Below are 22,802 nucleotides of genomic sequence, written 5' to 3'. Positions count from 1 at the left end.
TTATACAGGGGGAGCAGCCTGTATTGTCATGGCATTATTATTATACAGGGGGAGTGGCCTGTGGTGTCATGGCATTATTATTATACAATAATGCCATGGCACCACAGGCTGCTCCCCCTGTATAATAAAAATAATAATCCCATGACACCACAGGCTGCTCCCCCTGTATAATATAAAAGTAATGCCATGACACCACAGGCTGCTCCCTCTTTATAATAATTATGCCATGACACCACAGGCTGCTCCCCCTGTATAATATAAAAGTAATGCCATGACACCACAGGCTGCAACCTCTGTATAATAATAATGCCATGACACCACAGGCTGCTCCCCCTGTATAATAATTTGTGTCATGGCATTACTATTATTATATTATACAGGGGGAGCAGCCTGTGGTGTCATGGCATTACTTTTATATTATACAGGGGGAGCAGCCTGTGGTGTCATGGCATTATTATTATTATACAGGGGGAGCAGCCTGTGGTGTCATGGCATTATGCCCTGACACCACAGGCTGCTCCCCCTGTATAATAATAATAATAATGCTATGACACCACAGGCTGCTCTCCCTGTATAATATAAAAGTAATGCCATGACCGCAGGACACCTCAGTGAGTTTGATTCTCACTTACTGAATTTTTCCTGCTGCAGCCACAGATCAGTCCCCCGATACGTCCAGACTCAGTCCAGCGTGCCGTGCGTGCCTGCCTGCTTCCTTTCTCTGCACTGTCTGCAGACGCGTGGGTGGGAGGCGTCATTGTCATGACGTCCACCCAGCGTCTGCAAGTGCTGGGTGGTCAGAGGGAATAGGCTTCCGGCCCGGGCCCTCCTCCACGTAGCTGTGGAGGCCGGCGGCCATGTTTCTGTAGCCGCAGCCCGCAGACTACAGAAACATGGCCGCCGGCAGTTCAACGTATGTAAGGCGGCTGCGGACGCGGCCGCGGCCCGCAGCACTCGTGCCAGAGCGGCCTGGGGGGCACATGGCACCCTGCCCCCCGGCCCAGCCCGCCCCTGAGCACAGTGAGCCCCGTGAAGGGATGTGTTAAGCATCCTCCCAATCTGTTCATACTATCCACGTCGGCGTGGAGCTGATTTTATAAAGTGTGGTGAGCGCAGCAAGCCCCGTGGATTGCTTCAAATGTATTCCATGTCCGCTCGCCATGCATCTGGCTCGTTGGCTCGCTGCGCTCACCACACTTTATAAAATCAGCTCCACGCCGATGTGGATAGTGAGGGTATGAATAAGTCGGGAGGACGTGTAACGTGTCCCCTCGCCACGCTTTGGGCTGCCGTGGATAGTGGGGGTGTTTCAGGAAGCTGCTTAAGCTACGCTGTTAGCATAGCCCAATGGCTGCGGCCATGGGAACACTACTCTGATTCTGACAGGGACCCTACGCTAACTACGTGAAACTAAACAAGTACCACATTATTTATTAACATTTATTTATAGAGTGACAGCATATTATATTACATTTGACATTTGTGAACAAAGACATAATAAAACCAGACTGGGTAATGAGAGACAGACAATGACATAACACAGACCTGACTTGCAAGCTTACAATCTATAGATTATATGTTTCTCCTACATAGGCTGCACTGACCATTGGCAGGACTATACTGTAAGTAATTTAAAATTGATCAACTGGATTTGGGGAGATGTTAGAGGATATTTTCCAAAGTCTGGAGAGAGATAAAGTACAAAACAATCTGATTTGTTCATTTTACAGAGTTTGAAACAATGTCAGTTAGGAGCTCATTGATTGGATACATACCTCTCTTTGTATTAAGCCTGGTGAAGAGATAAACTGGAGATAAAGTGAAAGGAGATAAAGCACCAGCTAATGAACTGTTTTTGAAAATGACAGTTGGGAGTTAATTGGCTGGTGCATTATCTCCTTTCACTTTATCTCTTCTTCAGGCTTAATACATCTGCCCCATTATGTCAGAATATTAATAAGATTTTTATTCAATTTGACTTGTGTTCCTAAAAACGGGGGTTGTGTTGACCACCTTTTTTGGGAGGGGAGAGCCCTTCCTGGCCCCTGCTTCGGTTGTTCATCTGAGTATGCGTGAGCTTACTCCGATGGCCAACTGTGTGGAACTTGCTATGTAGGTCACAGTCCTGGAAACACTGGGGCAGTGAAGTGATAAAGTGGCTGGTACTTTATCACTGGCCAATCAGCTTCTAACTGTCAAGTTAGAGGCTGGGTTTGGAAAAAAAAAAACAGTACGGAGATGATTGGCGGGTGATAAAGTACCAGCCACATTATCACTTCACCAGGCTTAATAAATCTGCCCCAGTTACATACTGTATGCAGGAGGTATCTCGTTTTACTGAGACGTCTCCTGCATGCCCTCCTGGAGATTAGACAGAATTATAATGATGCTTGCATGCAGCATTGCACTAAGGGCGGGATGCTGTAACATCCGCAGCCCCCCTTCGCCGGGCATCGCATTATTAATAACGGCATATGCTGTAACATATGCTGTTATTAACGCAAGGGATAGCTCTTGCGATAAGAGCTGTCCCTTGCGATGCGGTGCCGGCACTGGACTTCCGGGTCTGTGACCCGGGAGTCCATCTTCGCATGCGCAGAGTGATGCCCCAGCCGCAGGGCATGCTGGGAGGGATCCATGACGGATCCCTCAAACAGCGCTGCAGTAAGAAGCCCATAGGCTTCTGCAGGGAATCGCCAGCTTTTGCTTGCGATTCCCTCCGCAGCGCTGCCACTGTGGAGGCACAGTACAGCATACAGAAATGCGGTAAAACCACAGATAACGGGGTTTTTACCGCATTTCTGTGACAGAGAATCGCCCCATATGTCCCTCTCTGAATCATGCCCAGTGTCAGCTCATTCTCTGTTGTGGTGTGTTTGTGGTGGAGGCAAAAATGTTAGCAGGAATTCTACATGGATCACTGAAGGCTAATTCTGCTGGAGAAATGTGAAATTCCACATGTAAATGAAGAGCGAGAGGATTATACAGGTCTGAAAATGTTGCTGATATGTATAAAAAAATTCTCTGTGACTATAGCCTCAAAAATATAAGAAACCCAGTTTGAAGGGTATGCTGCACAGAGCACTGCATTACTAACTGGCAGAAGCTGCTTTAAAAAACACTTCTGTGTTACCATTGCCATACAAACCCTACACTGCGCTGTAATTCATGTGGAGTGTCTCTCGCTTCTGCTAATCCTCACTTAGGATTCGAACTATAACTTTATTCTCTGGATCTGTTACCGTTTCACGTTCCCAATAATATAAGAATGCTTAGCTATGTGGGTTGGTGTAGTTATATCACCTGAAACAAATAGTATAGTTTAAGCACTCTGTAAGAATAATGAATAATATAAACACAATTTCACATTCTTAGCAATCAGGGCCAGAAACGTAGAGATTGTCACAGGGGGAAATTTACTAAAGGAAATTTGTAAAAAATCGGTGTATTTGTATCCAGAAATACACTTATTTTTTACTTTTACTATCCCGAAAATACGGCAATTCGTATTCGTATTAATAGCACATCAATACGACTACGAATTGCCGTATTTTCGGGATAGTAAAAGTCAAAAATAAGTGTATTTCTGGATACAAATACACCGATTTTTTACAAATTTCCTTTAGTAAATTTCCCCCTGTGTATTTCCCTGCATGATCGTAACTACGGTATATTTTACTAACGGAATCATCAATGTACAATTTGTAATAAGATTTGATAGAATATGTTTATTATTTTCTATTCATCTCCAAATAATTAGTTTTGAACACTAAAGTTATGTATTATTTGTGAGCTAGGAACAGGTCTATCACAAACATTAGTGTTTGTATTGTTTAATGGCTTGTCAGACAAGTAAACCCCTAAGTAAGTCAAGTTTCCCGCTCCACTGAATTACTATGTGGGAATGCAACCCTGTGACAGACTATGGAAACATTATTCTCAACCGTACATTTCACAGAGTGCAAGGACTCCCTAATCACATTTGTAGCTTCACAGATTCTCACTGAATGAATAGTTTATGGATGTTTTACATGTCTTTCTGACGGAAGGACAACAAATGCCTTACCTCGGGGCTGGTGCATACAGAGGGCTTGCTGCTCTCACTCTCGCTGGAGCTACTCTCACTCTCGGAGTCCGATTCAGAGCTAGTGTCAGTTTCACTCGAGCTGCTACTTGACCCTTTGATGGAGACTCCTGAGGATCTGTTACTGCATTTTGGAACGTCACCACTAACAGCACCAGAGAGAGAACAAATATCAGTATATTATATACTGTGGCAATATCATTTGCTGTTAGGTTTACACATGCCATGCTGTTACAGTTTCTGAGAGTTACAACTAAGGTAATTTAATAAATAAAGTTCCTCCTCCTTATACCCTCATTGTATTGCCACCTTTGGCAATAAAGTATATTTTCCGAAAAAATTACTTTACAGTGTATTCATTTCATTATACTGTATGTCACCCACTTCTATACTGCCAGTTTTAGATGGTGTTTTATAAAAGGGGGAGGGGCAATGTATAAATAATAAAAATGACAAACAATAATATGTAAAAAGTATACCGTACTCACATATGTCTTTCCCCTTCATCTAGTGGAAAAGGTAAAGGTGTATACACACTGTTTAATTCTGTCTCATGGCAGTTTTTGACTACGCAATTTTGACTATTTGATATTGACCAACTGAACGTTAGATGTACTTTAGATTTAACCCCTTTAGTGGTGTTTTTTTTTGTGGAAGCGCTCCCCACTGGGCAAGTTTTTAATGGGGAGCCCTCCCTTAAAAAAAAAACACCACTGCCTCCCCAGGTCCGGGCAGCGCAGCTGAACTGTCAATCAGCCGCTGCCTGGCCCTGCGCCCTGGTGTCCCGTCCCCGGCAGCCGGCTTGTCATAAGCCGGGACCGGAGACTTGTTATAGAAAAGCCGGAGGGGAGGGGGGAGGAGGAGGGAGGAGGAGGCGCATACAGGCGGTGAAATCTATTTGATATCAGCAGCTGCCGGGACCCGGCAGGTGCCGGCATCAGCTGGCAGGTAGAAAGGAATGGCGCAGGAGGAGCAGGGGCCATGCTGCATTGAGCAGCATGGCCCTCCTTTCGACCTAGCAGAAATATACTCCCTGCACAGTGTAAAGGTGCTGTATGATGCGATGTGCGCTTCTGCAGGCATCCCATCGCACAGCACATAAAGTCTGTGCAGCCTGTGCTTTTTGAACTAGGTCCCAATCGCATGGCAAGCAAATCGCATGCAAATCGTATGCAATGCAATGCGATCTAGTCCAACACTCACGGAATATTGTACCATGTATGACACCATTATTCTGATTACAATTCCGATGGAGCTGGGCGAGATAGTCAGAATAGACTTGCCTGCACAGTCTATTTTTCTATCTGATACTGACTAAACAGGGGTGCGCATCGCATCAAATCTGCATTGAATGTGGCTGAATGCTGTGCGATTCTGACTATATGGTCAAAATGGATAGCCAGAATCACACCGTGTGTACACAGATTAAGACTGAAGCACAGTGTTATGGTCAACATGGTCAAAAGGTCAACATATACAAGATCAACAGTGCTTAAGGTTGACAGGTTCAATGTTGATAATTTTAACATCTTTGTAGACTACGATTCGAAATAGTCACCTTGTGAGAGGCATGGTGAGGCATTTTAGTTACTAGTTGAGTTTATTTTAAATTCATGCATTTGATATTTGCTATACTAAAAACTACAGAGATGGGCTTATCTGCCTATTTGTCATCTATGGTAACAGCTGTCTATTTATTACATGTAGCCACCAGCTGCCCAGAGCAGCCACGACTTATATAATATTAGGTCTGTACCTTTGCACATCACTCTGCGGCGGCCCTCTGCAGTGTGACAGGCATGGAGCTTGAAAAAGGCCAGTGGAGCCGAAACGCGTTGCTGATACAGACATTCCGCATCCCACCGCATCCTACCAAGTGATTTCTTACTCCAACAGAGACCCAGAACAGACAAACGCAATGCACCAGCGCTGTACACCCGGCGCCCGAAGTCTCGCGAGATTGGACACCCGGAAGTGACCGGAGGAACGCTGTGACACGCATCTGCACGGAGGAGGAAGGGGAGCTCCGGGGGCAGACGGAACACTGACACATCCCCGCAGAGAACATCAACCCATCCTCCTACGGAACCGTGAGTCACAGTCAACATTAGACTGCGATGCGGGACGCCGCTAGCAGTGCCTGTAACTGAGACACCCTTTATTAACTGGACAGTGTTAAAGCAGAGAGGACATAGGTAACCTTACCTATGAGATTGTAAGGGGGTTCACACGAATCGCCCGAAGCCCATAAGGCACCTCCCTGCTGAGAACACAGACATTACCACCCCATCACCCAGACTCTATTCCTGGGACAAATCACCAGGAGAGACCGTAGGTCCTGTCACAGGGCCTACGGGAGCTAAAGAAGTCTAGGACAGACTATCTGAAAACCCGTTTGGGAATACTCTTCTGGTGACACTTGCCACAGGAATCCCCACTTTGGGGACCCCTCACAGGTGTAATTAAAACACCAATTAAATACCCTCAGAGGTACCCCCCTTTTTCTACCCTTAGGGTAGTTGTTATTTCACCACCCCAGCATCCCCATTACACCAGAGTCTGGTGCAAGCACAATAAATGAACATCTCACTTTAAGCTGCTTGCATACATATATTTTCTTTTCCCTATTAACCATTGAATAAATCTACATTGTTTTATTTATCTATTCTCCAATTTCCATCCTTTGCTCATTTACACATTCCCAAACACCAACACAAACAGGATAGCGCTGTCTCACCCCAAACTATCTCCATGGATAGGTACAAGCTGCTATCATGTTGCAGAATGAGTCCAAACATTGTTCAAACTCCTCCATTGTCAGTCTACAGTTGAATAGAGGTCCCCCACAATTACCATGTGTATGATATTTGGGGGACACTTCTAAAGAGCAAAAGAGGTTTCTCATACAAATAATAAAAATGATGATTGATTGGAGGTGTTACTAATAGCAACCAATCAAATTCTAGCTATTATTTTATAAAATTGACAATTAAGGTAAATTATAGCTACAATCTAGTTAGTTGCTATGGGCAACTTTATTATCTTTTATCGCTATCCTCTTTAGTATTCAAAATTTTCCCCTAAGCTGTGAATACAATCATTGTAAACCAGTGGTGGGGCGATGATGGCACAGGGTCTGATTCCGGAATGGATGCCAGTCTGGGTAACCACAAAGATTGCAGATTACTGGGAAGGTTTGCACATGCCTCAGATCCCGGGAATCTGCATGCGGCACATTTCCAGGAAAGTATGTTACATGATCTGTCATAATGCTACAGGAATGCTGGAACTTTATAAATTGTAATAATAGATCTATTTAAAGAGGCAAGAAAAAAGCCACCGGTATGCCTCATAGGGCCGACTCAATGAAGATCGACATACATTAGGTTTAGGCACTGAAGGTCAACAGGGCTTAGGTCGACACCTGAAATAGGTCGACATGGCTAAGGTCAACAGGGCCACAATGTCGACACAATCATTAGGTCGACAGGCATGAGTTTCCCATTTTTGTCCCAAATGTCGACATAGACAACATGGACACCGTATAAGTGTACCGCATTTTTCGCATGGCTCGCTGCGCTCACCATGCTCTCGGCACGCTATTATATTCTATTTTTTATTAGGCTTCCTGAGAGGCTATTTCAGACTGATTTCAAATGAACAAATTATGCTTTGCCCTTATGGCAGCACCCTGCTGAAGCAGTCTGCCCTCTGTTGTCTCCACATGCAGGGCGTCGTGTCCGGGGGCTGAAAAAGTTGTGGTTTAGCTCTCCCCGCCGGTGAGTAGATGCTGTGCGCATGCACACAGCATCCATTCACAGTGAGGGGAGAGCTTGGGGGCAGCCCAGCAACTCTGTAAGTACTGGTCACACCCCCAAGAGGTACAAAGTAAGAGGAAACCACACCCTGTTTAAGTGAGTGGAGCTGCAGCTACAGACGACCCAGAAATTCTGCTGTGGACAAAATAATTTTCTGTTTGTGCAACAGTAATCTGCCAGCAGCCGTCCAAGGCCATGCACCCATGATCACATGCCACCACCTCTCCATTTAAGTGTAATGAGATGTTGGATAAACACACACACACTATACATGAGGAACAAATTTCACATACTGTATTTATGATACGGAACAATAAATCAGGAATATAATATTAATATGCGTGCACACAGATACTATGTAATCTTCAGTGGACTGTTAAATGTTTAGAGAATAAAATTATTATTGACTAAGATTCCGCTTTTGTCTGTTATTTTTACTATTGTGATGAAAAACATATTATGTCATTGGACTTCCCGTAAATCTCCTTTGCTGGTTCATTTGCACTCACTATACTTTGACAGACAAGCGGTGTTCCTGGCTCTGGTGTGATTTCTTTTTATAAAAAATGGGGCATGTAAATTGAGTCACTGGATTCGTCTACAAGATCGAAGATCTTCCAGGTCTTCAAAACAACATCCTGGTATATATAATATATATATATATATATATATATATATATATACAGAAGTACCAACACACTCGCCATTCCTAAGAATGGGGTGCAAACAGCACCCACTTCCCAGGATGAGGTGCAGTGGCCTGTGACCACACACTCTAGTAAATACAAACACAGGGGGCCCAGCACTCACTACAACAAACAAAAAATATATATATAGGCAACTTACCAACTCTACATGTTGCCTCCCATATTGTTTGTTTGCCATATTTTGTCTATATTGTAAATTATTTTATGTTATTTTGCAGTGTTTACTCTATTGAATCATTGTCGTGCTATGAATCCCGAGATGTTCCATTTTTTTCTCCCTTCCCATTCATTTAACCTAACCTCCCCTCCCCGCCCCTTAATTTTATTCACTTTGTACCTATCTAATTCATATTTCTGTTTTATAACTGTACGCATACTCATGTAATGCCTGTTTCTTTTATATTTATGGTACTGTTTGATCTGATTCTATGTGCACATTTTTTAACAATAAACAGATTTAAAAAAAAAATATCGAAAATATGCAATATCATTATAGTATACTGTGAAGATACTATTTCATATCACACCCATTTCATAAATACTGTATACATTTACATTGTTACTATGGACTTTATAAAGCTTTGAATAATTTTGTGTGGCTAGAAAAAAAACTGTCAAAAGCTTTACTCAGACTTTCCAGTTGCCCAGAAACCACCACTTATGGATTAATTCAATTTTGATATTGCTTTCATAAAAAATGAATGGTGCACTTATTTCCTACCTTGATTGATGACATTTGCGTCTCTTTCTGGCCTTACTTTTCCCATGTCCACATTTTGACCTAACGGACATCAACCTTTTTTATTTGTCAGCATTTTGCTGTCAGCCAATAGTGGTCGAACTAAACATTTTCAACCTAATGGCTGCATACTAGAGAATACAAAACTATTAATTTACTTTTCTCAATGCATTGGCTTTCTTACATTTCTCAATTTCTGTTTTTTTTTTTTTTTTTTTATATATATAATTGTAATAGTGAGCAAAATGTATAGTAATCTATAATGATTGAGTACTACTATGTGTTTCAGCATAGACTTTAGTTCATTGCATCTTTTTTTTCCCCCTATTGTTTCAAAATATACAGGAGCAATAAAGTCAGTATATACAATATGAAAATGCACAAAAAAAAGAAAAAAATAAGGAATAGACTACTGAGGAATGAAGTGATTATTCAGCAAACTGACAGCTGCTTGGAAACCAGAGTCAGGTGTCAGTGTATAGTCTAGCCTGATTGCCTAGTACTTGCTGTACAGTAGATAATAAAGGAATCAGCAATATTTTATTTCACTAGTTTGCAAGAAACTAACGAGATTTTAGCTTGCTCCATCCTTGTTTAACCTTTAATTTATTAGCAACATCAGCGCTTTGCTTCAGCAAAAAAAAAAAGTTTGGTAAACAGCAGAACTTACACATATACAGAGGCATACCTAGATATTCATAGGCCCCATAGCAAAAGGGCCTCCTATTTAGCAACTGATGGTGATAAATGTATGTAAAACATATATTACTTAAGCTGTGTATACACGGGGGGATATATTGCTCAGTTTCTCCTTTTCATCAGCGACAAGAGATGGTCGCTGATGAAAGGGAACCTCTGCCAGGGGAGCTGCAGAGGTAATCAGCTGGTCGCAGGAGCAAGCTCCTGCAACCAGCGATTAGAATGGGGCTGAAAACGGGATTTATCGCTGGGGCACACTCCCATCACTGGCAATATGGTCGCCAGCGACCACATTTCCAGCGATTTCAGCCCCTATCGCCCCCGTGTGTACACAGCTTTAGATAGCAAAGATGGGCCCCCTACACCTCTGGGCCCCATAGCAGCTGCACCCCTTGCACCAAAAACTTGGACAATCGGTGGCTGTCCAAATGGACCGGCACTATGCAAAAACAGTTCAATGTGGCTGCGTGCCTTTGTAAAACACATACACAGCAGGGCAGGGTCCCCAGCGTGACCAGGAACAAACAAGGCACTGCAGCTTCTCGATGTGCAAACTTTGCTTTATTTGCCTCAAAGTTTGCACATCGAGAATCTGCAGTGCTGTGTTTGTTCCTGGTCACGCTGGGGACCCTGCTGTGTATATATATATATATATATATATACATACATACATACATACATACACATACCATCCAACATGACCCATTTCATTAGGTACAAAATGCTCTGCTTCTGGACTTAATTTTTGTTTTTTTTGTGCTGCCAAAGGTTAGAAACTTGGATAAAGGAAAGTACAGTAAGTAAGTTTTTTGCAGCAGGTGTTCTGAGGCATCCCTCCCCCCCAAAAAAAATATTGAAAAAATAAGGCATTTGTTTCAAAGGGCCTTATTCTGATGGGTGCGGATATTCCCGCATGCGGACGGACCGCCGATGTTGATCGTCTGCGCATGTGCAGAGGTCACTCTGCGCATGTGCAGGCGATTTCGCCGCACAGATTCTTTATACGCCGCACAGGGGGCGTAGAGGGGCGTGAGGGGCTACTTAGCCTCATTACCCTATGCATACGCCCCGCGTTTCATGGGCGTTCCCATGCAAACGCGGGGCGTATGCATGGTAATGAGGCCGTGACGCGTGGGTACGGGGCGGGCATCTGACATCGTCGGATGTCAGCTGCCCGCCCCCATACATGATTTCACACGGACAAGTGTCCGTGTGGTCTTGTGTGGCGGGACCTGGTGGAGCGTGCGGCCCTGCATTCGATGTTCGGCGACCATCGAATGCAGGGGCTGCTCCCAAGACGGAGGAGGCGTATCCCCGTCCAATTTCATGCGGATCGCCACATATCCGCGTACGGACGGCAGGTGGCGATCCGTATGGAAGGCGGGGATTCGCCTGCACGGTCGCGGCCGCATATTCTGATCGGGCCGCACCGATCAGAATAAGGCCCAAAGTGATATTTAAAAAGATTCCCTCAGCAGCAAGGCAGCTTGAAGACACTCTGTACACAGCTCTAGCCAATTAATTTAGTTTCCTGTAGCTATATTTAGTGTGTCTGGGCTGTCTATCCAATATTAGTATGAGGTGTACTTCAGTGCCAAGCCGTAATTGAAACATCATCCCAAAATACCTAAAGGCTGCCAAGTACACTGCACTGATTAATCATAAGAGTGTGAATTGCATTCTGGTCTTAAAAGGAATACAGTAATTATTTCATACTGTGGTGAAACATGGTTGGTTTCACCAGAGAGCGCCATATTTCTTTGGTCACAACTGCCCTGTAAATTGTAAAAAAGGAGCCATCTAGCATCAGATAGAGTGCTTTGCAGCCAGGTAACAGAACCTGGTTCACTGCAAAGCCAGCAATGGGTCTTGGAGGTGTGTCTGAGAGATGGGTGGGCTCTCAGGGTTTTGGTCTGATAGGGGCCAGTTAGTAGCCATACGTATTGTATGAACTAACTGGCTGGTGAATTATCACTTGTCACTTTATCACTTTACCAGGCTTAATAAATCTACCACATATTCACAAAAATAAAATAGCGAACACTGGCCTGATTCAGACCCAATCGATGATCTGCAAATTTGCAGTGGACTGCGAGAAGGCGCCTTTGCTAAAATGTGAAAGGATAAAGAATTGTGGATGGATCGCTATTGCCTATCCATTTTGGTGGTAGGATTGATAAATTATATATATACTCTTTTCAAAGTAGAAAGAATGTGGTAAAACACTGGACATTTCCGGGACCCATCACCTCTGTTGCGGTGAAATGCAGTTTAGAAGTAGGAAGAATGTGGCAAAACACCGTACACTTCTGGGACTTGGCATTTCCGCTGAGGGGGGATATAACTCTATTTCTGGTAAGTGAAACGCATTGACGCAATTCCGGAAGTAGGACAGCCAAGTCGCCGGATAGTTGAAAAACAGCGGTGGAACGCAGTTCCAGTGCCGGCGGTGGAAAGCACATGTGCGCTTCCAGGATATGGATCTTCAGTGTATTGGGTTTATAGGTGACCTAAAAGTGTAATCAAGTTGGGAGATATTTGAGAACAACATTTATAGGATCCCACTGGTAGCCATATATGAGAAAGCACAGGAGAGATAGTAGTTCTGTGAATACGATCTCTGACTTCCGGGAAGGGGACTTACGGTCATGTGGGACATTATTTTTATTAAAGTGTTTTTTTTTTTAATGTTAGAAAATAATGTTATTTATATGTATACGTTTTATAATGAACTTGTCAAATGTGTGGATTTTATGTATAAATATGCAATGAAAGTCATGCTCCCAGAAGGCTTTAGGAGTGAGATGAGTAAGGGATATACAGGGTATATAAACCCATTAGGACTAAGATGGATACACACTCTGAGGAAGGCTTAGTATAAGCAGAAACGCGTTGGTGATTTTTATTGGAGGCTACAACACCATGGATAGGAAGTCCAAAGACGAGTGTGAGTTATCTGTGGAGACCCGGGATTTCCTAAGAGAAGCTTTCACTTTTTCAATTACACAGCTGAAATATAGCCTTGGTATAAGACCTTACACGTTATTAAGCCCCCTTGTGTTTTTATATTGCTTTATGTACACTGCTTATTTTACACTATGTGGAGCATTTTTTGTTCTATCCGAGGTAAATAAAGATTTGGCAAGTATTTGACCACTGTGGATATTGTGGAGAATCTGTGAGACATCTTGTGGCCTAAGTTTATGGTAGCTCCAATACAGACGTGATTGAAGTTTGATATAACAAAAAAATTGTGACGATACTGCAGTATGAGAAGTGTGTTGTTGTTTTCTTCTTTTTAATGTACTTTTAAAAATAACAAAGGACATTGGAGAAAGCATATATCTCAAATGGGAGCCCCTCATCCAAACCCCCTTTTTACATACGTATTTTTAGAGTAGCTGTTTGGTGACTACTCGTGGATAGGGCTGCACGCTTTACTTTGGAGCGCAGGTTTTCTCGTATAATTCTTTATACAGTATTTACTGTTCCGATTGTCTGAATAGATCTCATGAGGGCCATAAGTCTGTGGAAATTATGGGAGCTCCTCTGGAAAGGGATACATTGATGTCTCTAAAGAGATTAGATGTTAGTAGGAACTGTTGGCTGCAGAGAACTGATGTGAAGGATAGTCCCAAGCCCAGTCATTGGAGGGTTTACATCTGCCAGTAATGGCTCTTCAAGGATGGTAGTGGACTTTTGTTACTGATCTTCATTTAAAACTGATTACCAGCATGTGTCTTCTAAGGCACAGGTTCTCAAACTCGGTTCTCACCCCACACAGTGCATGTTTTGCAGGTCTCCTCACAGAATCACAAGTGAAATAATTAGCTCCATCTGTGGATCTTTTTAAAATGTACCAATGAGTAATGAATACACCTGTGCACCTGCCGTGTGTCCTGTAAATGTGAACTGTATGGGGTCCTGAGGACTGACTTTGAGAACCCCTGCTCTAGGGGATCACAAAAAAATAGAAAACCAGCAGTAGCTTCTGAATAAATAAGATATTAGGCCTGTATGTATTCAGTTGCCATTTACCCACTGCATTTGAATTTGCAGTGGGTTTGTGGCACCTCCAGTCGGGAGAAGTTTGTGGTGTTACAAAGTTGCTGTCTAATGATAAGTAGTAGTGGCTCCCTGTAGCAGAAAACTGAAGAGCAACCCAAAATTGTCACCAGATAAAAACATACAAGGCATATAAAAGTTCACACAAGCACAAATCAATAAAGTTTTAGATTAAGACACAAAACAACAGATAGTGGGTGGTAGGCTGTACTGAGCATGCTCCAGGCAATAGTAAAGGTACATGTTTCTTGTATAAGAGTTGAGAAACTGCATGTGTCTACAACAGGCATGTCCAAAGTCAGGCCCGGGGTCCAATTGCGGCCCATGCTGTCATTTCAAGCGGCCCGCAGCCTCCAGCTGGAAGCGGGCAGAGCATCAGATGTGGGAAGCACAGCACAGGTGAGGCCCCGGCGAGCGTGCCTTTACCTTGCTACAGTATCTGCTGCAGTGAGGAGGTGCCGTCCGCCACAGTCAGATGTGTTTGGCATCCTACCCCTGCTGCTGCAATCGTATATCACCCTACTCCACAATCACAGTGACAGCAGGGGGACGCTTGCTCCCTTAACATGCAAAGCAGAGGAGGGCAGCAGCGGGAGCCCAAGCAACTCCTGTCCTTGCAGTGCCTGCTTTGCCTCTCCATCCTCTGGCTCACACAAGCGGCTGGGAAACATACAGAGAAGGGAGGGGGCTGAGTGGGGGATATACAGTGAAGAAGGTTCAGGCTGGGGGACATACAGTGAAGGAGGGTCAGGCTGGTGGATATACAGTGAATGGAGGCATTGATGGCCATTCAGAGAAGGGGGAGCAGGGGCAGACTGGGGGACATACAGTACAGTGAATGGGGGCAGAGTGGGGGTACATAGTGAATGGGGGTCATACAGTGAATGGGAGTCATAAAGAGAAGGGGGCAGGCTGGGGGGACAGAGTGAATGGGTGCAGAGTGGGGAACATACAGTGAATGGGGGGCAGAGTGGGGGACCATTCTGATGTGATTAATGATTCAAAGAATGTCAGGCTGAATGGTCGGCCCCCACACATTTACACTTCACCAAATATGGCCCTCGTCGCAAAAAGTTTGGACACCCCTGGTCTACAATCAAGCACACCAGTCTTCTATCCATAAGTTCACTGACCTGACACTCACACAGAAAAATGAACAAATCAACATTACTGTCTTCTTTGCAAAGTACAAGTGGCGTAATTGAAAAAACATAGACATTTTAGGAGTACTAGGTAAAGGACACCTTAACCCGCTTCTCACATCTATATTCCCCTTACCCAATTCTCACAGCTGTATTACCCCATACCTGATTCTCACAGCTGTATTCCCCTTACTCCAGGTTGGGATCATTGGGTCTACAGCATTATGGTCGACAGTCATTAGGTCGACATGGCTCTAGGTCTACATGGTTCTAGGTCGAAAGGTTATTAGTTCGACAGTCAAAAGGTAGACATCCGGTTTTTCACAGTTTTTTTACCTGAATGTCAACACAGTCGAAATGGACACATTTTAAGGTGCACCGCATCCCCTCGCTGTGCTCCCCATGCTACACTTGGTACACTATTTTGTTCTCCCACCACGCCCTTGTGGATGGTAGGGTATGAAATACCGCCTGTCGGCACATGTAGGCTCAAAAAACAGTGAAAAACTCCATGTCGACCTTTTGACTGTCGACCTAGACAATTTCGAACTAATGACCTGTCGAACTAACGACCTGTCGAACTAATGACCTTTCGACCTTTTCCCATGTCGACCTAGACCCATGTTGACCTTTTCGCATGCCGACCTAATGACTGTCGACCATAATGCTGTAGACCAAACGACCACATCCCCCTTACCATTTTCTCACAGCTGAATTCTCCTTACCCCTTTCTCACAGCTCTCTTTCCCCTTACCTGATGCCCACAGCTGTATTCCTCTTACCCTGATTATCACAGCTATATTCCCCTTACCCCCTTCTCACAGCTGTATTGACCTTGCCCATTTTCACATCTGTATTATCCTTGCTATCTTCTCAAAGCTCTATTTACCTTACCCCATGCTCAGAGCTGTATTTACCTTACCCCCCTTCATTAAATCCGTATTGGCATTACCCATTCTCACATCTGTATTACCCTTACGACCTTCTCACAGCTCTTTTCCCCTAACTTCCTTTTCACAGATGTATTCTGATTAAATAGACTTCACGCATTCATTTTGGGAAGACTTGGAGCTTACCAACTGAATAATGTTACCTATCAAAGGCAGAGATACAACATTACTGTATGACAAAAGAGTAATGCACTGCCAATAAATGATCAGTAACTCCAGTACCAGTATGTCATAAATTCATAATTGTAATCAAGATAAAAGGGGAAATACATGCAGTTATTCTAGAAAACAGGAGTTTGAACTAGGGCTTGCCAATAAAAACCTATGGTTGGCAACCGTCAATTTGAAACAAATGCTTTTTCCAATCGATGCTGGCATTGTGATATTTACCTCCATTGCATACTTATTTCCGATGGCTGCTACTCATGTTACTGATATTAGCAAGGAGAAACTTAGGGATAAATGTAATAAGATGGGAGTTCTATCCTCTAAAAGGTGGTAAACAAATAATCTGATTGGTAAGATTCAGCTGCCAAACTTCAGCTGTCCACTGCACATGCTTGTTTTAAATCATCCATAGGTACACATCAAATGGTTAACATGTGATGACTACATGCTATCACAAGGAATGTCGAGATGACGGCATTGCCACTACTAGTTAATGGCCCCTTCTGATGGCCATACCGAATTTCACTGTTTGTCTATCAAACTTTCACCCAACCACAATGACCACTTTTTTACGTGCAATGGAAAACTATAAAAGGAAATTGAAAAACAGTGATGTTTGGTACTTATGTATTATCTGGACTCCAATGTTAAATGCACCTCATTTTTTCATACCCCTACTATCCAACTACGCATGGAGTTGATTTTATATAGTGTGGCGAGCGCAGCGAGCCACCGTGCCCGAAGCGTGGTGAGCGGACGCGGTCTCATAAGAAAACCGGGAGCCCAGATATTACATAAGTACCTGATGTTTTTATACTACTTTTTCTTGTTAAGTTGAGCCCCATTACTGAAGGACACGTTATTTAAATGCCATACCCATTACTGAAATATTTTGCCCTTCTCACAGTCCCATACTGGGATCATGATTTATTAAGAAGAACATAGTAGACTTTAATACATTGGCCAGTATTCAATGCCTCAGATTCGCCGTTTTTTTCAGTGAATCTGGCAATTCCCTGGTTGAATGGCGAATTTTCTGTTAGAAAAAACAATTCGCCATATTCTATGGAGGCAATTCGCCATAAATGAACCACGAATGTCTGCCGATTCGCCGAAAATGATTCTCCACAATTTGCCTGTGATTTTCAATGGGGTTTTCAGTGGAATTCGCCGACAGTGTATTCAATGCTCAATTCGAGTGCTGCATTCTCCATTGAAATTCGCCATGAGTCTCCGTTTAGCATTCGTCATCTTTTTTAGGTGAACTGTAATGTGTTCTTTTAAATTAAAGCGTTTTTATTAATGTTTTTGGTGTTATAAAATCCGAATATTTTTTTCTATGAAAGGGCATGCTATTTTTATTCATATACTTGCAGCACATGAATATATTTTCAATTTTTTTTTTTTTAAACAATATTTTTTTTTTTTTTTTTTACAAATTCGCCAGCAGGGGGCCGGGAGCCGGAGCCGCTCATTAATATTCATATATTCACTGCACACTGGTCCCGATCATTACATAGGCACGATCGGGACCAGTGAGTGCAGCGGCTCCGACCCCAGCAGCACCCTGCCCTTCTGCTGGGGGTGAGGTGAGGGGAGGGAGGAGAGGGGACGGGAGGGGGGAGAGATATGCGGCTCCAGCAGTAGCAGACCTCTTGATGTCAGCGCTGGGGCTGCCGGAGGACTGCTGCTGCAGGCTGTGCGGGGGGGGGGGGGGGGGAGGAAAGGGGGATTCGCCTCAGGGATTCGTCCGCCTGCCGCCTGCCCCCCTCACTCATGCCGGGAGCCCCCACAGGGACGCAGCAGCAGCAGGCCTTTAGCTCCGGCAGCCACAGCACGGTGATGTCAGCGCTGGGGCTGCCGGAGCTGGAGGACTGCTGCTGCGGGCTGTGCGCGCTGGGGGGGGGGAATCGCCACTACCATTCCCCACTACCATTCCCCACTATCATTCGCCTGTATTCGAAGTCAGGGGCAGCGAGCCCCTGACGCATTGAATAGTGTGGGCTGGGGGAGCCACACGAATTCAAGATCAGCGATATTTGCTGGCGAGCGCACAGCGAATCCAAAACAGGATTCGCTACCTTGCGCTCGCCAGAGCATTGAATACCTGTCATTGTACATTTTCCATTGTTATCTTAAGATTTTTTTTCGTTATTTGGTCCAAGCTTGTATCTGTACTGTATATTGTACTGTATGATTGTCTTCGTACTTGGTTGCAACTATAATTATTTTTAGTTACCAATAATAAAAGTTAAATTGTATTTATTTACTGTATTTATAGATTTAGAATTAACCTGTCTTGGCCAGGTAACTAAAATGGTTTAAATATTTTTGATAATTCTTGAGGGATGGCTAAATTTAACACAATTAAGGAAAGCAAGCTCCTGTCAAGGTAACCCCCCCTCCCATATACACACAGACATATATATATATAGATATATATATATATATATATATAAATATATAAAATATATAGCTGACGCAGTCTCGCTAGGGATCCTGGATGTCTGTATCAGCAGGTACAATGAGTCCTAGATATGATTTCACAAATGGAGTGAATGATGCAGCCGGCTAAGTCCAGTGGATCTCAGGTGGTCACAAACAAATAGGAATAGCACCAGTTGTTCTCTAATTAGTTTTGCTCTGTTATGGAACTTTTTAAAATGTTTATGAAAAAAATTAGGTATGGGTCATTGGGTTGACAATCAATAGGTCGACATGATGGTAAAAACACATGTCAACCTATTGCTTGTTTCGACTTTTTGACCATGTCGACCAATAGTAGTCGATCTTATTACTGTCAACCTGCCGACAGCATCCCTGAAAAGTCATGATCACTCCATTTACCTCCAATCTGCCTTAGGTTATCACATTAAAAATGCTAGCTAAAACATTTCATAGAATTCTGTGAATGCTGTATTGTATTTATATAGATAAACAGCTATACAAAATATGTGCCCTTCTGCATTTTCTGTAGAATTTGGGACATTATAAGACATAATGTGTGGTAGGAACTGTATAACACCAGGGTTCTGCTGACACAGGCTTCAACAGTTTACCATCAGCAAAATCACTCAGTATGTCAATAGTTTTGCTATGCATGGTTTACTCAAAGTAATTGGATATATAAAAATCTCAGTAGCACAACTTTTTTATGTGACATTATTATTCATTTACACAAGCAAATCCAGGATACTGTAAGGAATGGAAACTGTAAGGGAAATTTACTAAGACCGAATGCTATCGAATGTGTCCGAATCTCCCATTCTCGGACGGGAATCGCACATCAGCAAATTTACATAGCACAAAATTTGTCTGTTTTTGCGGGCTCCACCAATCAGTAAGGTAATGCCACAGCCAGGGGACATTTTCATATAGGTTTCGCGGTCATGGCATTAATCCCCATTAACCCCCAACTGATCAGAGTGATGACCACTCAATAAAGGGTAAAGGGATCCCCCCCAGGGCAGACAAGGGCCAAGCCTGAAGCCAGCTATGCAGGTTGATAGCTTTTCTGTTGTAAAAAGTAGAAGTAATATTGTGTTTGCCTATGGAACTAAAAGTCCCAGCAAGCCTCCCCCACATGGTGGTACTTAGAGAACCACAAGTACCAGCATCCAGCCTGCTTGCACTATTTCTTCAGCTGAACAAATACTAAAATGAAACACTAAAACACACACACCGTGAAAGTATAACTTTATTAAACATCCATGCCGACACATACATACTCACCTATATTGACACGTAGAATCCATAAGGAGCTGTTTAAAAAAAAAATACTCACCTAAATCCAGTGTAGATCCTGTTCGTAACCATCTGATTTGCTAATCGGCAGAGAATGCAGTACTGTGCACCACCCATATTCATCTTATTTTAGTTTATTAATATGTATATTTGTAAATGAACAATTTATTAAAACTTTCCTGCTTTTGTCAGAAGAGAAATGGGTACTTGTTTAGTTTCACGGCGGCACTTCCCAGCAGACCGCATGCAAATCGTATGCAAATTGCATGCAATATTTACACGCAATTTGCCTATGATCTGCATGCGATTTGCATACGATTCGATCTGCAATGCGATTTAGCACACCTCAACTATCCACGTCAGCCCGAAGTGTGGCAAGCACAGCGAGCCCCGCTAGGGGACGCAGTACGCGTCCACCCACCTGTTCATACCCCCACTATCCACGCAGGCGTGAAGTTGATTTTATAAAGTGTGGGGAGCGCAGCAAGCCACCAAGCCCGAAGCATGGCGAGCGGACGCGGAAAACGAGCCTGAAGCGTGGCGAGGTGACGCGGAATACACATCAAGTAATCCATGTTCCCTCGCAGGGATCGTTGCACTCGCCGCTCTTCAGACTCGTTTTCCACATCCGCTCGCCACTTTTTGTTGTCTTTTACACGTCCACTCGCCACACTTTATAAAATCAACTCCACGCCGACGTGGATAGTGGGGTATTAACAGGTCTTGAGGAAGCATACCACGTCTAATCACCATGCTTCGGGTTGATGTGGATAGTGGGGATGTGTTAAATTGCATCTGATATTTGCATACGATTTGCATACGATTTGCATACGATTCGATCTGCTGGGAAGTGCCGCCGTGAAAATAAACAAGTACAGAGAAATGTATGAAATTGGCATAATGCATGTGATATGTACAACATATCTGAGCAAAAAAATAAGAAATGGCTAAAAAGAAAGAGAAATATGTAGCGCTGTCTCGGCGCTGCAGAGGCTGAGAGCTTGATTTGCCGACCGGTAATGGCATGATCCATTCATTAAAAAAGGGAAGACCATAAACAGAGCATTGTGTCCCTCATGGAATGAATCATGTGAGAGGTATAAAGGCATGGGTATATCAGCCAACTGTAATATGCTACCATGGAATAATATTCAAATCAGTTCATTATAGCATTGAAATTAATAATTTACATCAACACTTGTTTAAAAAGTTTCTTTCTAGCCTTTAGCAACAACATTTTAGTAAGTAAGGTAATTTGCACACAAAACGTGTCTGTGAGTTATATAGCACCATAAATAAGTGACTATATTCCAGAAAGCAATTTATGGTTTATAAAAATGATAAAAGGTACCTGTCACTTTGAACTCCGATGACTTGTCCCTGGTTTGCTGGCTGCAAAAAAAAAAAAGAAACAGACCAGAAATATTGGATTCACATTCCAAAAGGAAGCTGCAGGATCACCTAAGTTTCTATCCAAACACTAATAGATTGTACATTCCAATATGTACTGTACAGTATGCAAGCTCAGGGAAATATTCTATTTGTCACCTTGCTCTGGAAAAACTCAAAGCAAAACTTGCTATATAAGAGATCTTTGTTTGAGTCTTTACTTTTAAAATGTCATTACTTATGTCCAAAAATGTTGTCCTGATGGCTTTCTTACTCCCAATTGTAGCTAAAATACTTGATTTGTGTTTAATGAAGCATCAACCCTGCATGTAAAAAGACATTTTCTTCCATCGCGGAGGCGTAAGTGCATACCCTCCAACATGACCCATTCCATTCGGTACACAATGCTCTGTTCCTGGACGTCCCTGGTAATGTATGATTGCCAGCACCTGTGTGGAACTAGGTAATTGAAGAGAAGGGTGTTTCAACACAGGTGATGACAATCATACATTACAAGGGACGTCCAGGAACAGAGCATTGTGTACCGAATGGAATGGGTCATGTTGGAGGGTATGAAAGTGCAGCACCCTCAGGATGGATAAAGGGGCTGGGGAAGGGGGTATTCTAAAGGGGAGTACCTGAGGGGGGGGGGGCATACAAAACCCCATACCCTTCCAATGGCCCTAATAATTAAAGTGGCATATCAGCTCCTAACTGTCAAGATACAGACTGGGTTTATTATTTTTATAGTTTATTTATATGGCGCCACAAGGGTTCCGCAGTGCCTGACAATACATAGATGATCAAAACAAGAAAATAGTGATTTACAGTACAAATGCAATTTAGGACAAGTACAGATTTGAAAAATGACAGTTATGAACTAACTGGCTGGTGCATTATCACTTGTCACTTTATGACTTCACCAGGCTTAATAAATCTACCACATAATCACAAAAATAAAATAGCGAACAATGGCCTGATTCAGACCCAATCGATGATCTGCAAATTTGCAGTGGACTGCGAGAAGGCGCCTTTGCTAAATTGTGAAAGAATTGTGGATGGATTGCTATTGCCTATCCATTTTCAAATCATGTTTCAATTCACGAACATCAAATGATTTTTCCATTCTGTGCAAATGCGATTAAGTCTGCGGTCAGAGCTGGATTAACAATGGGCCTTATGGAGCTACAGCTCCAGGCCCACTCTCCAAATAGGCCCATTTTGTAGCTGAGGGCCAGGGCTTTCAACGAGCCTGGCCCCGCATTGCTAGCCTCCCAGGAACCGGAGATACCGCCTG

At 43.3% G+C, this 22,802-nt stretch overlaps 1 protein-coding gene across 5 annotated transcripts in view; it reads right to left on the bottom strand.

Annotated features, from left to right (window-relative positions):
• AFF3 (ALF transcription elongation factor 3) overlaps nucleotides 1-22,802 on the bottom strand; it is a 361,456-nt gene that overhangs the window by 38,953 nt on the left and 299,701 nt on the right. For all 5 annotated transcript variants that reach the window (XM_083168505.1, XM_083168508.1, XM_083168507.1 and 2 more), the window contains 2 exons: nucleotides 21,468-21,508; nucleotides 4,067-4,229 (listed from right to left, as the gene is read on the bottom strand). In XM_083168505.1, the coding sequence (XP_083024631.1) occupies nucleotides 4,067-4,229; nucleotides 21,468-21,508 (204 nt within the window). The remainder of the gene's footprint in view (nucleotides 1-4,066; nucleotides 4,230-21,467; nucleotides 21,509-22,802) is intronic.

Source organism: Crinia signifera, chromosome 2, assembly GCF_055691185.1.
Source record: "Crinia signifera chromosome 2, ASM5569118v1, whole genome shotgun sequence".
Lineage (NCBI taxonomy): Eukaryota > Metazoa > Chordata > Amphibia > Anura > Myobatrachidae > Crinia > Crinia signifera.
The sequence above is the reverse complement of the archived record's forward strand: the minus strand, read 5'-3'. Positions and strand labels throughout refer to the sequence as shown.